At 36.0% G+C, this 12,975-nt stretch overlaps 1 protein-coding gene across 1 annotated transcript in view; it reads left to right on the forward strand.

Annotated features, from left to right (window-relative positions):
* Positions 1-12,975, forward strand: part of rab11fip4a (RAB11 family interacting protein 4 (class II) a) — a 68,695-nt gene that overhangs the window by 7,548 nt on the left and 48,172 nt on the right. The window contains exons 2-3 of the mRNA XM_052139472.1: positions 4,361-4,448; positions 8,878-8,963. Coding sequence (XP_051995432.1) covers positions 4,361-4,448; positions 8,878-8,963 — 174 coding nt within the window. The remainder of the gene's footprint in view (positions 1-4,360; positions 4,449-8,877; positions 8,964-12,975) is intronic.

The following is a 12,975-nucleotide window of genomic DNA, read 5'->3' on the forward strand; positions in this document are numbered from 1 at the left end:
GGAATATTTATTTTGTTACTCAACAAACACACACTCACTGAGCACTTTATTAGAAACACTGTGGTCCTAATAAAGTGCCGACGTGGTCTTCTGCTTGAAGCCTGTTCGCTTCAAGTTTCGACGTGTTGTGCCTTCTGAGATTCTATTCTGCTCACTACATTTGCTGTGGTTATTTGAGTTACCATAGACTTTCTGTCAGCTCAAACCAGTCTGGCCATTCTCTGTTGACCTCTCTCATCAACAAGGCGTTTCCATCAACAGAACTGCCACTCACTGGATGCTTTTTTTTTTTTTTCACCATTCTCACCATTCAGTAAATTCTAGAGACTTTAGAAAATCTCAGGCGATCAGCAGTTACAGTTATCATACAACGGTTGAAACTACTGAGATCACATTTTTCCCTATACTTGTGGTTGATGTGAACATTAACTGAAGCTCCTGACCCGTATCTGCATGATGCATGGCACTGCTGCCACACGATTGGCTGATTAGATAATCGCATGAATAAGTAGGTGTACAGGTGTTCCTAATGAGTGCTCAGTGGTGTAGTTTATGCGTGTCTATGTACTTCTGGTCATATACTGCACGAGAATGTTGAATATCAGTTACAAATTTAGCTAATTCAATCAAGTATACATATTCTGAGGATAAAAGACTCTTGTTTGGTGTGACGAGAGAGTTTAAAAGTGTTTTGTAATCTGACAGAAGCAATGCTGGTTTTTCTATTTTTGCTGATGTAACCTGATTTAATTATGCAGATCTTTAAGAACAGGATAATCTGATACACTAACTTCTGCTAGCATTTCATGCATTCTGCTAATGGCAGGATGGCAGTGTCATTTCTCTTGTATGATGGCTGGTAGCCATGTTTGTTTTAAAGGGTGAATCACAAAAATCTGTTGCATTGCAGTCATGGAAGTGTGCCATTCTCTTCCATCTTCATATCTGTCTCACTTTCTCTGGCCACTGCTTCTCTTGCAACTCTGCATTGACCCCTTGTAACAGTCAAACACAGTTCTTCCTTTCACCTGTGTGTTTGTCTCCCTGATTTCCTCTTTCTTTCTGCTTGCACATTAGAAGATAAATTTGGGGCAAGAGATATATTTAGCCCATGCGTGCTGCTCCACGTGAGTGTGCACACCTTTACTGAAGCTGCATCCAAGTTCTCCTACTTAAATTGTATGTACTTAATTTTATGAAAAATGTAATAACTGGTGAAGTATGTTCTTTAATTATGCAGGTGTGTAGTATAAATACAGTCCTTGTCATATTACATCTGACATTTTAGCAAAATTATCTTTGATCTTTACATTCTTTGACCTATGACATACTAACAGCAACTGCAAAAATATTTTACTAACAAGTACGAACAACTTTCTTGGTACCTAAAGCGCTTACAATTTAAAAGAGCCACTCGGCTCAAAGTTCTCATTTGTTTTACATTTAACTTTATAAATGTAATGGCTTAGCAGTTCTTGGTTCTTTATAATCTATGAGATTAAAAAATGTCCACTGGCTGCACACTACAAAATCAAGCCCTTGATTCCCAAAAGCATTGTAAGCCTAAGTAGATCATAGAAATAATTGTTCATGAATCATAGTAGATTTATGGGCTGTTTCCCAAAAGCATGGTTTACTTGAAAAATTGTCATAGATCTACGTGTCCTGTGGAAATCATAGTGCACTAAAGAGCATCGTAAGGACATAGATTTATATACAGTAGATACCTGCAGGACAATTGCAAAATTACACATAATACAATTTAATACAATTTTCAGATTCTTACACTTTAGGCAGTTGTATAAAATGTGACCATGATACTCTAATTTTAAATGTGGTGTATTTTTATTTAATTATAATTAGTGCTGTCAGTTGATTAAAGCAATTAATCTCATGATTTTTCTAAGTTTTTTTTTTTCGATTAATCGCAGGTTTGGAAAGTCTGAAATTTGACTTTTCCTGTCTAAATGAATTTAGTTCCTTCTCAGAAAATAAAATAAAACAATATATACAATAATTTTGTATAAAATTTTTCCAAACAATGCAATCCACAGTATAAAGACACTAATTCAAGTAACATTAAACATTTTCCAAAGTCTAAATGGGAAGTTAACTAATTGAAATATCTAATCCCTGTAGTTTGTGTTTTCATTGCAATGGGTATTACATCTTTTTAAACCCTCTTCCTTTTCAATATTAATAATGGCTATCCACTTTATTGCAGCCATCGTGAATCCTCATTTACATGATTTGCTGCTTTGAACTCCACATGAAAAGCGCTTGGAGAGAACGTCTTGTTTTGCTTTTAGTACGTACTTTGTTCACTTCATCAGAATTGTTTGGAATGTAAAATTGTGGAAATGCTGATGCTCAACTCCAGCGTGTTGTCTGAATGTGGCTTATCACAAGTCCCATCTTGGTTTGTTTTATGTTAGTAGGTCCTCTCTTCATCACTTGATCATTTACACAGAATGGCTGTTGTGTGTTTGAGGTGTGTGCTTCAATGTAATGACAATGACACATCCCAAAAGTTTCACCCTATTCCAACCAGTGTTCAGCACTTGCATGGTATTGAATAAAATGTCAGAATCTAATGTGAAAATTGTTCAATGCATTAATCACGAAAAATTAACACGTTAAACATTTTAAATGAATGACGCATTAGCATGTTAATTTCAATAGCTCTAAATGTAATATAATTATTTAGGTCTACTTATCATATCAAGGCCTATTTTCTAATGTACACATGTATTTAATAATGAAATAACATATAATACAAAATACAATAGATAATGAAATAAATATTTAATAATACATGGATTTGTTTGCACAACCACATGGTTGGCAGCATGATTGTTTTGCTAATTAAATTCAGAGGGAATGGAGATGTTATATTATATTAAAGGGATAAAATGTCTATCTTGGCTCGTCTTCCTTAAAGCATTTTCCTTCCTACTTAAGGTGGCGTGTTGCGCATTCCTGTTAAGTGCAGTTCTGGGAAATGCATGTAAAAAAGCAAAGAACGTTCGTAACTTCGCACATAGAGAACGATCGTAAGAGCTAAGATCCAACGTTTCACAAACCAAGCACCAGATCAGTATGGTATTGTTTGTCTACCGTGTTATGAAAACTGCAAAATTGTTTTTTTGCTTTTTGCATGCTAGATAGTAGAGAAGAATGTATATTTGGATGCAGGAAAAGATAGATCAAACTCATCAGCAGACTTTGATCACCTGCTTTCATGGTTGAGTGGACTAATACTTCTGCAGATAGTCTCTTAGTTCTCTGTTATAGCTCTTTAATTTTCGTGGCAGCATGGTGAATTATTCTAGCAGGTTTTAAGGGGAGGTCTGGAAGACTGAGCGGTTGTCAAAAGCACATCTTTTTCCTCCAGGAGGTGAATATATTTAGAAAGGAGTGATGTTTTCAAAGAGCTGTGTGGAGTTCTGTTTAACTGAAATAAAAGCAGTTAATTTAGATGTTACTACATAAAACATTTTTTTACAGTGTAGTGCCATGCTCTACCATTGAAGATTTACTTGGTTAACCATCTTCATCTGAAAAACTATGCAGGTAGTACTGCTTTACCAGCACCAAGCCAACACTCACTAGCATAAACCGACCTCGACCAGCGTGGGAATTCAAATTGGTCTAGCTGGTCTTTTCAGTAGGGTCCTGCTTTTCAGATTTTGCTCCTGAGCAAAAAATAGTCCCAGTAACCTCTGTAACATGTGTTGTCTCTAGAGTTTCAGAAGAAATGTCACACAATGTCACACACTTTTCTCAAACTTGCCAAGACATCAAAGTCGGCAATCAAAAGTCATCAGGTTCTTCCAAGCCCAAATGATCTAAGCAATGCTATCCACATACATATCACTAGACTGTTACTATATGTCTACATTTCTTTTATTTCTTATTTTTAAAGAATGTCTAGGACAACATCTGAGACAAAGTTGATACTTGCCTCCTCAGCCAGGAAAGAGCAACATCTGAGCAAAAATATTGTCCTCTGATGTTTTATCACTGTTATCAGAAATGCACACATTGGTTTGAAAGATACAGGTAAGCTTGAACAGGCTGTTTGAATTTTAAATGTCTCTGAATTGAACAAGAGAGTCTTATTGTGTGTCAGCAGTCTGTCAGGATCAGTCTGTATCACTGAGACAGCTGTTCATCACAAAGACTCACTGACAGTGGGAGAGAAGGACACCACCTACACTCCTACCTGTGTGAAACTGACCACTGATATTACACATATCCTCTCATTTATTTATAATAAAGTAACATCTTTAATGTGTGATCACCCTTCTCATCATTGTGACATTGTGTTTACCATTCTCACCACTGCCCTCTTTTTCAGGTGAAGAAGTTTGCCAAGTACCTGGATCCCAATGCTCACGGCAAAATTAACTTCAAAGATTTCTGCCATGGAGTGTTTGCAATCAAAGGTTAGAGTTTCCCTCTGAGCAGTATTTCATGCCCATTAATACCATTGTTGAATCTGTTCAGATGAAAGAGATTGTAAGAGCACGGCAACATCCTAGAGAACATTCTATTATGATTTAACCACACGACTTTGTACTGCCTCATTTATGATGAATAAAATCCAATGAGATGTAATATATAATGGTCCCAAAAAATATTAGACAATTTTGGACACTTGTATGTGTATAAAATGTATATGTATTTTATTGCATTAAAAACAAAATATCAAACCAACTGGTATCTTCAAACAAATGAAGCTTTTCTCAGAACTAACTTTTACAAAAACATTTAAACAACTGGTATCAAGATGATATTAAGTGGATGTATGAAGTCAGTTCCTAGTTAACATCTATGAAGTTCACCTGTGCTATGTGACGTCAGTTCCCTCAAGTTCACAAAGTGAAGCAGAGTAACCACAAGTGTAGTTTGTTACATGTACTATGGACATGTTCTACTAACGTTTGACAACCACAAGTGTTCAAATATTTTCTTTGAACAGAATATTGTTTTTAATTTGAAATCTAACACACTTTATAATGTGAAATGTTATGCTTGACAAGCATGCTTGTGCTATCATTATTTAAAAGAAATGACACTTACAATTCTTCGTTACATAATGCAAAGAAGTGCGGCTTAAGTGTACTCTCAAAAAATAGCTCTTTGGCTTAACTTGATTTAGCTGTGGACAGTGATTCCATGTTTTTGAAGTGAGTTTTCTTATCTCAAATTACTGTTTGATCTCAACACAAACCCTTTGTAAATTCAACCTAATTGAATTAGGTAAAGCCAACTAAATTTGTTGTGTCAAGGTAACTTAAATAAATCTATTTTATTTCTTTATGTACTAACTAGTGAAAGTGAATGTTAGCATGCTAAATACATGCTGGTTGGAAGAACTACAGTGTACAATTTAGAAACTATAGTATGGTTAGCATAGCATTTACTCAACTAAGCTAGAAATCAATTTAATGTGCAACATTTACTTGTATTCATTCACCATAATGGTAACCTACAAATCTCCAACATAACAAAAACTCTTCTAAATCTCAACATAACAAAACATTAAACACTTACAAGTATCCCCCTTTATATTCATCACTTAATTTTAACATTAACTCTCCCTATCGAGTTCCCTGCAAAGCATCCTGAGGAATTGAAATTACCTAACCAGTTTTATCAATGCTACATTAATACCACAATAAGTATGTTTGTAGTCCCAACACAGATAGTTGTAGTAAACTTACATTTTACTGATTTAAATGGATAGAAAACAATGCAATCAAGTTGTTATCAAATGTTCTAGAATTATATAGCTTTGATTTTATCAAGTAAAAGCAGCAAAAATATATTTTTTAAGGGTACAAATATTTTTGGGGGCGACTGTACTTCAGCCCTGAATGTCAACACTGTGACATCACAAATATAATAGAGCACGTCTTCTATTCTGTCATACATGGCTGTTATGTTCAGCACAAATGCCAAACTAATACAGTCCCCTGAAATAAACACTAGACACCATGTTCCTTCAGACAGACACTTCCTATGATTCCCTGGAAAAAATATGTGCAACTTAATCTCCAGTCCAGGATTATTACTTCACTTTGTTAAACAATTAATATGAAAAATCCAAAGATGGATAGACATGTGGGTGAACTGCTCTTCATGAGTTTTTTCAATTTACTAATGCCTTTTCAGCATTCTGCATCCACTCCTGTTGCTGGTAGAATCCCAACTGTGTTAACTCTATATCTAAATGTTGGCTATAATGAATAATCTCAGTCTGAGTGAGCAGAATTTAATTACAGACCTCTGCTTTACCACTAAACACTCTTGAACTGCCTAACTGAATATAACAACATTTGAACAACAGAATTAGGAGCATCTCTGTGTCTGCCTTTAATTAACAGTTTATCAGATTTGTAATTTGTCTGTCTTTGAAACATTTCCCCAGCATAGTAATTAACTAGTTGGTGTGGGTTGTGCTTCTCAGTTGAAAAGTAAGGGATGTTATTTCTGATTATAGTGTCAAGCATTGCTTTTAGACATAGTGCCTGTGTAATCACTGTTCAGCAATCACAGCAATCTAATTTTATGTGACTTATAGCAGTTTTTCTAGATGAGCACACTCACTCTTCCCTAAGAGGACTATTTCTCTCTCATTAAGAGCGCATAGGCAGGGAGGCATTTGTCTGGCAGGGACTCTCATGCTGCTAGTTAGACTTATGAAATGTGACAGCTAGACAGCCAGGACACCAGCAGACACAGGGACCCGGGCGCCATGTCTCTGTGCCAGTGCTCTACGGAAGGGGAAAAAAAGGACAGACAGGATGCTGAGGAGTAGCAGCAAGGCCAAATGGGCTACAGGCCCGCAGCCCCCATTGCCCTGTGTTTAATGAGCCCCAGTGGTCTTCCAACTCACATCTCTGTCCCTAATTAATCATCCAATCCCTGATCCCCAGCACGCAAACCTTGAAGTCACTGCAAGAGCCTACAAATGAAATACAGTGGCCACAAAAAGTATTTGGACACTTTTGTACAATTAAGTTACACTTTAAAATGTATGAATGTCATTGCATTAGATACAAAATATTAAACTAACTGGCATCTGCAAACAAATGATTCTAGAGCTTTTCTTAGAACTAACTTTAGTTTTAAGAGCCATTTTTTGCAATTACTTTTAACCAACTTGTTTTAAGGTTATTTTAAGAGAATGTATGAAGCCAGTTCCCCTTAAGTTCACACAAAGTTTCGAAACCAGAAGGTGTCTAAGTATTTTGTTGTCTTAATTTTGAAGAAAATATCTATATCTTGTTGTTATGAAATGTTTTGCTTTAAAATGTATGTTTGTGCTGTATTCTTTAAAATAAATGCCACTTAGTTTAATATTTTCTTATATAAACCAAAGACGTACTTGAGTATGGCTGAAGGGTCCTAATAATTTTTGGGACCACTGTATGAGGACTGATGTGTTAATGTATGTGGTTAACTTAAAAGATCAAGGATTGTACCACAGTCTTTCCATCAGTCTGTCTTTAGCATCAGCTAAACCAGGCCCTTACAGTTTTGCCCATTGTGCATGGCTTTATATATTTATGTATTGCCCACAATATGTTCCCATTTGGGACATTGCCAGAGCCAAGCTGAGCTGTGGCCCACTTAAGATGTCATACAGAGCACTGAGCCTTCACTACACTTCACTCTATGTGACTATAAATGTAGGCCTCAGCTGCCCCTCACTGCCTCTCTCTGCAAATTATTTATTCATGTCATTTTACTTAGCCTGTTGTATTTCTGCTGAGGGGTTGGTCTGTGTTTATGTGTGTGAAGGGCCTCTGTGTGAGAATAAATATAGTGAAAAATTCCCCTCTCTAAAAATGTTTTTAAGTGGATCTTAATCTCTCTGGCTCTCCTAAAGCGGATAAGGTTTAACTTCATCCTTCAATGGAAATTAGACACAAGAAGGTGTAAAATATGGAAAAGGAATTTAAAGTCACAAAGGTTTATTTATAGTCCCAATGGCTGCAGTTTGTAAATGATAAAGCCACATTTCTTAATTTAAAGGGATAGTTCACCCCAAAATAAAACTTATCTCATCATTTACTCACCCTCATGCCATCCCAGATGTCTATAACTTTCTTCTGCAGGACACAAACAAAGATTTTTAGAAGAATATCTCAGTTATGTAGGTCCATACAATGCAAGTTAATGGTGGCCAGAACTTTGAAGGTCCAAAAAACACAAAGACAGCATAAAAGAAATCCACATGACTCCAGTGGTTTAATTCATGTCTTCTGAAGTGATATGATAGGTGTGGGTGAGAAACAGATAAATATTTAAGTCCTTTTTTACTATAATTTCTCCTCCCTGCCCAGTAGGTAGCGAAATGCACAAATAATGCTAATCTGCAAAAAACGAAGAAGATGAAAATTGAGATTTATATAAAAAATATACTTAAATATTGATCAGTTTCACACCCACACCTATGCTATCACACCTAAAGATATGGATTTAACAGCTGGAGTCTTATGGAATACTTTTATGCTGCTTTTATATGCTTTTTGAACCTTCAAAGTTCTGGCCACCATTCACTTGCATTGTGAGGACCTAAAGAGCTGAGATAAATATCTTTGTTTGTGTTCAGCAGAAGAAAGAAAGTCATACACATCTGGGATGGCATTGCGGTGAGTAAATGATGAGATCCTATAGGAATATCCTATCATTGAGGGGAGTGTATGGATGTGTGCTGCAAATCTTCTTTATGGAACATAAGAGACCCCGCGACCCTGTACACAGGATAAGCGGTTGACGATGGATGGATGGATGGATGGAACATAAGAGATTTGTATTCTTTAATATTATATCTTATAAAATATTTATTTCCCTGTGATCCAGGCTGTGAGGAAATCCTGAAAACTGCACTTGGGACACCTAACATCGGAGCCCAGCCGTATCAGACAGACAATGGTTACTACTATCAGGTGGGCAGATTTTTAAGTGTTTGGCGACTTGTGTTTAGTGTTTTTGTTTGCAATGTGTGCAATTAGACCATTGCAGTTAATGCAATTAGACTGGTTCTGGTCAGCTGGAAACTCTGCTTGTTTGTACTTGTGCATATGCATCTAATTGCATCTCTTTTGATTAGTGGCTGTTCACTGTACCAACAGGGTTCAATGAGGGAGAGGGTCTCTGAGCTTCTAGAGGTCCAAAATATCTTTCTCAGTGTCTACAGACATGATTTTGTGGCTTTAAGTTCGATACTGAACAGGATGTATGTAACCATTTTTGCCTGTGCTTTTTAATGTATGTGATAGCACAAAAAAGTTAAGTGGTTTTCAGTGAAAATGTAATCTATCTGGTGGTAGGAAGTATAAAGTCTATTTGTTACTGATTGGTGCATGTTATTTCAAATAATTATTTGTCTTTGTAATCTTTAATCAAAATGTAATATCTTGCTCTGCCTCAAACAACTTTGCTTTTCCACTGACATCGCAAAGGCTGCACAGGCTACTGGAAAATGTTAAACAATAGCTAAAAGTCTATTAAAGCATTGTTTTAGCAAACTCGCATTTAGGTATGGCTCCATTATGATACGGAATGCCCACTTTTCACGATGCAGTCTAATTCACACACTGCCCGTATTTTCTTTCTCGTTGAATATCCGGTTTCAGTTGGACATTCTTTGCATTACAGTGACTATACTCATGGTCAGAACAGGCTGATATGTGCTGTCCATAAGTTTAAGTTCACTTTACTGGGATTTTGTTTTGGAATGTGCACACCTGCTTGTTTTTATTGTGCTCTTGTGATTGCATTATGTAGAGGGAGTTATCACCACAGCTTCTCAGAACTGGAAGTATCCTTTAGATAGGATAAGGTTATTACATGCAGTATTAGTTCTAAAAGCATAATGTAATGTTCCATTCCAGAGAAGACTTGTGGGGTCTAATATTCTGTTGTCAGTGTGTCTGGAAGCATAAGGACACTAAACAGGGTGAGTAATCCATTGTTCTCTAGTATAACAGGGAACAACTCACTGCTTGGCTTGCGTGAACTTGATGGATTACATTGAGTTGAGCCAAAGCACAGCTCTCACTCACACAATACAAAGTAATCCATACTGCCACTGTTATACAGGCTGCTGCTTGAGTTACCGTTTAAGCCTTATAAAACATTACCTAACACGGGATGTTTTAATGGCTGGTGTCAACATGCTGAGCGTGACTCTATGGATCTGTCAGTCAACCAAAAAGAGCGGAGGAAATCTCTGACATACACACACCTATAAGAAAAACAGCTGTATTGTTATTATGCAGTTAAACAACACATTTTACTCTTATTAGCGCTCTTAAAGACCCCATAAGAAATCTAAATGAGAATTTTGAGTCCAAGTCAGTTGGCTTTGAAGTCTATATGCTGGTGTGCTCCTAAAATAAATATTAATAATTAAAAATGAATTAATAAATAATTTATTGGCTTTTAGCAGAGATATTGAGTCTATACAGTCTTTTTCTTCCTAGAAAACAAACCAAAAATATTGTTTTTAAAACAATAGTGAGTGTGTTAAATAGTACAGAACCGTTTATTGCAACTGTACTGGCATCGTCACTAGGGGGCAGTGTTTTAAAAGATATTGTATATAGTTCATTTCAAGATGAACAAAGATTAAAACAGCATTTCAAACCTACCACAACACTCTGGAGATATCATAATATAAATATGAGTTGAGTTTAGTATTATTTTCATCAAGATGACTATGCACAATGCACATTATTGCTAGACATGCAGTATACTGGTTTAATACCATTTGTATCGTCCATCACCAATTGTAATCTAAGACTGCTCATTAAACATTAGAGTAATGCATGGAAGATTCTAAATGAGCGGCTCCACCATTTCAGATGGACACATTCAATGACCGGGAATGTGATAATGAGCTTCCTAACCATGTTCTCGTTCAATTTAGGAGACACCAATTAGATACTAATATTTAGATGAAACATTTGTAAGCAATATACGTTAAATCGGAAGCGAGAGAATGAGAGATAAATCAATCTAGGATTTGCTTAGTATGTTGTTTTCAGTATCTTTTTGAAGCTTGTGGGTAGTTGATGCATAACGTGTCCATGAACAGATTTTTGGTTAGATGTTTTATGAAAGTACAAGTAAAAGTGTTTAACTTAGCTGCTGGTTTTACCTTTTTTTTTTATTAAACATTTTAAGCAAATTATTTTGATTCCCAATTCATTTCAAATGGTCCTGCAGTGTGATAAGTTAATTTTTAAAAGTACAAATATTCCATGTAGTCTCTCAATTAATATACCATAAGATAGGATGCTACTTTATTAAAGGGATAGTTCACCCCAAAATTTTAATTCTCTCATAATTTACTCACCCTCATGCCATCTATTATGTGTGTGACTTTCTTCTGCTGAACACAAATTAAGATTTTTAAAAGAATGTTTCAGCTCTGTAGGTCCATACAATGTAATTGAATGGTGATCAGGCCTTTGAAGTGCCAAAAAAGTTCCAAAATGGAGATAAAGTCAGCATAAAAGTCATCCATAAGACTCTCCATAAGTGATTTAATCAATGTCATCTGAAGTGATCTAATTGATTTTGAGTGATAATAGGCCAAAATGTAACTCCTTTTTCACTGTGAATCTTGCCAATGCAGTCTCTAGGCATGATCATGATTTCAAACTCGATTACACTTCCTAGTGCTTGATGCGTGTGCAGAGTGCTAGATGGCACTATAGAAAGTGTAATCGAGCTTGAGTTATATTTTGGTCTATTCTCACCTAAAACCAACTGGATTGCTTCAGAAGACATTGATGAAACCACTGGATTCTGATGGATTACTTTTATGCTGACTTTGTCTAATTTTTGGAGCTTCAAAGGCCTGATCATCATTCACTTGAATTGTAAGTACCTGCAGAGCTGAGATATTCTTCTTAAAATCTTTGTGTTCATTAGAAGAAAGAAAATCATACACATCAGGGATGTAATGAGGATGAGTAAATGATGAAAACATTTAAATTTTTGGGGTAATTATCCTTTTAATCCCAAAGAGTATGTCAAACAGTCTGAGCAGTGCATTTTTACAGTATTAACACCTTCGTGTACAGTAGACCTGATCATTTGCACTGTCAAATTTCTGGATGCAGCAAAACCCAATCATAATCATTAAAGTGCATTTCCCAACAGTTACAGGAAATGTGTACTATAACCTATGTTTTAAGTGAAATGGAAAAAGTGTGGTGCAGGTATCAGAAATATATCCTGGGTACCTCCCACAGTTATGCACTATTTAAAAAGAAGATGATGAAGAAGATGAAGAAAACTCTTAAGCAGAGCTAAAAAAAAAAAATATCTGTGAGATGGCTGTTGTGTGAGGCGGTGCAAATAAACTCTAATTTATGCTGCTACTGCACTGTTCTTTACTCTTTATGTTCTACACTGCAAAGTGTTAGATTAGCACTTCAAATAAACAGAGGACACAAGCCTTGCATTGATCTCAACTCTCTCTCTCTCTCTCTCTCTCTCTCTCGTTCTCTCTCTCTCTCTCGCTCTCTCTTTCTGCAACAAAAAAGCATTGAAGTGTTAATTTACATTGATGATTAAACTAATACTTATTGAATGAATATCAGACTTATTCATGATGTAGATTATATTTGAATCTTTGGCCCGGTTTCTAAATGGGGTCTAAAATGTTTTGTGATCGGATCACAGAAACCACATATGAATGTAGAATGTGGTCAAAAATGCATGTGTCCACATCACATTTGAGGTGTAAATGCTAATCCATCCTGAAGGTGTCCCGGCAGCAGTGAAGCTCCACCCCTCACCTGTCAATCAACTGCTGAGCTTAAAAAAAAAGTGTTTTAACTTTGCCTTTTACAAGCGGCTTTAAAAGGAAAAAAATCATCCAATAGGAAAATTTTAAAAAGCAGATACATAAACAATCACAAGAGCTCCCTGGGTCTTCTTTAG

Source organism: Xyrauchen texanus, chromosome 12 (genome assembly GCF_025860055.1).
Source record: "Xyrauchen texanus isolate HMW12.3.18 chromosome 12, RBS_HiC_50CHRs, whole genome shotgun sequence".
Taxonomy (NCBI): domain Eukaryota; kingdom Metazoa; phylum Chordata; class Actinopteri; order Cypriniformes; family Catostomidae; genus Xyrauchen; species Xyrauchen texanus.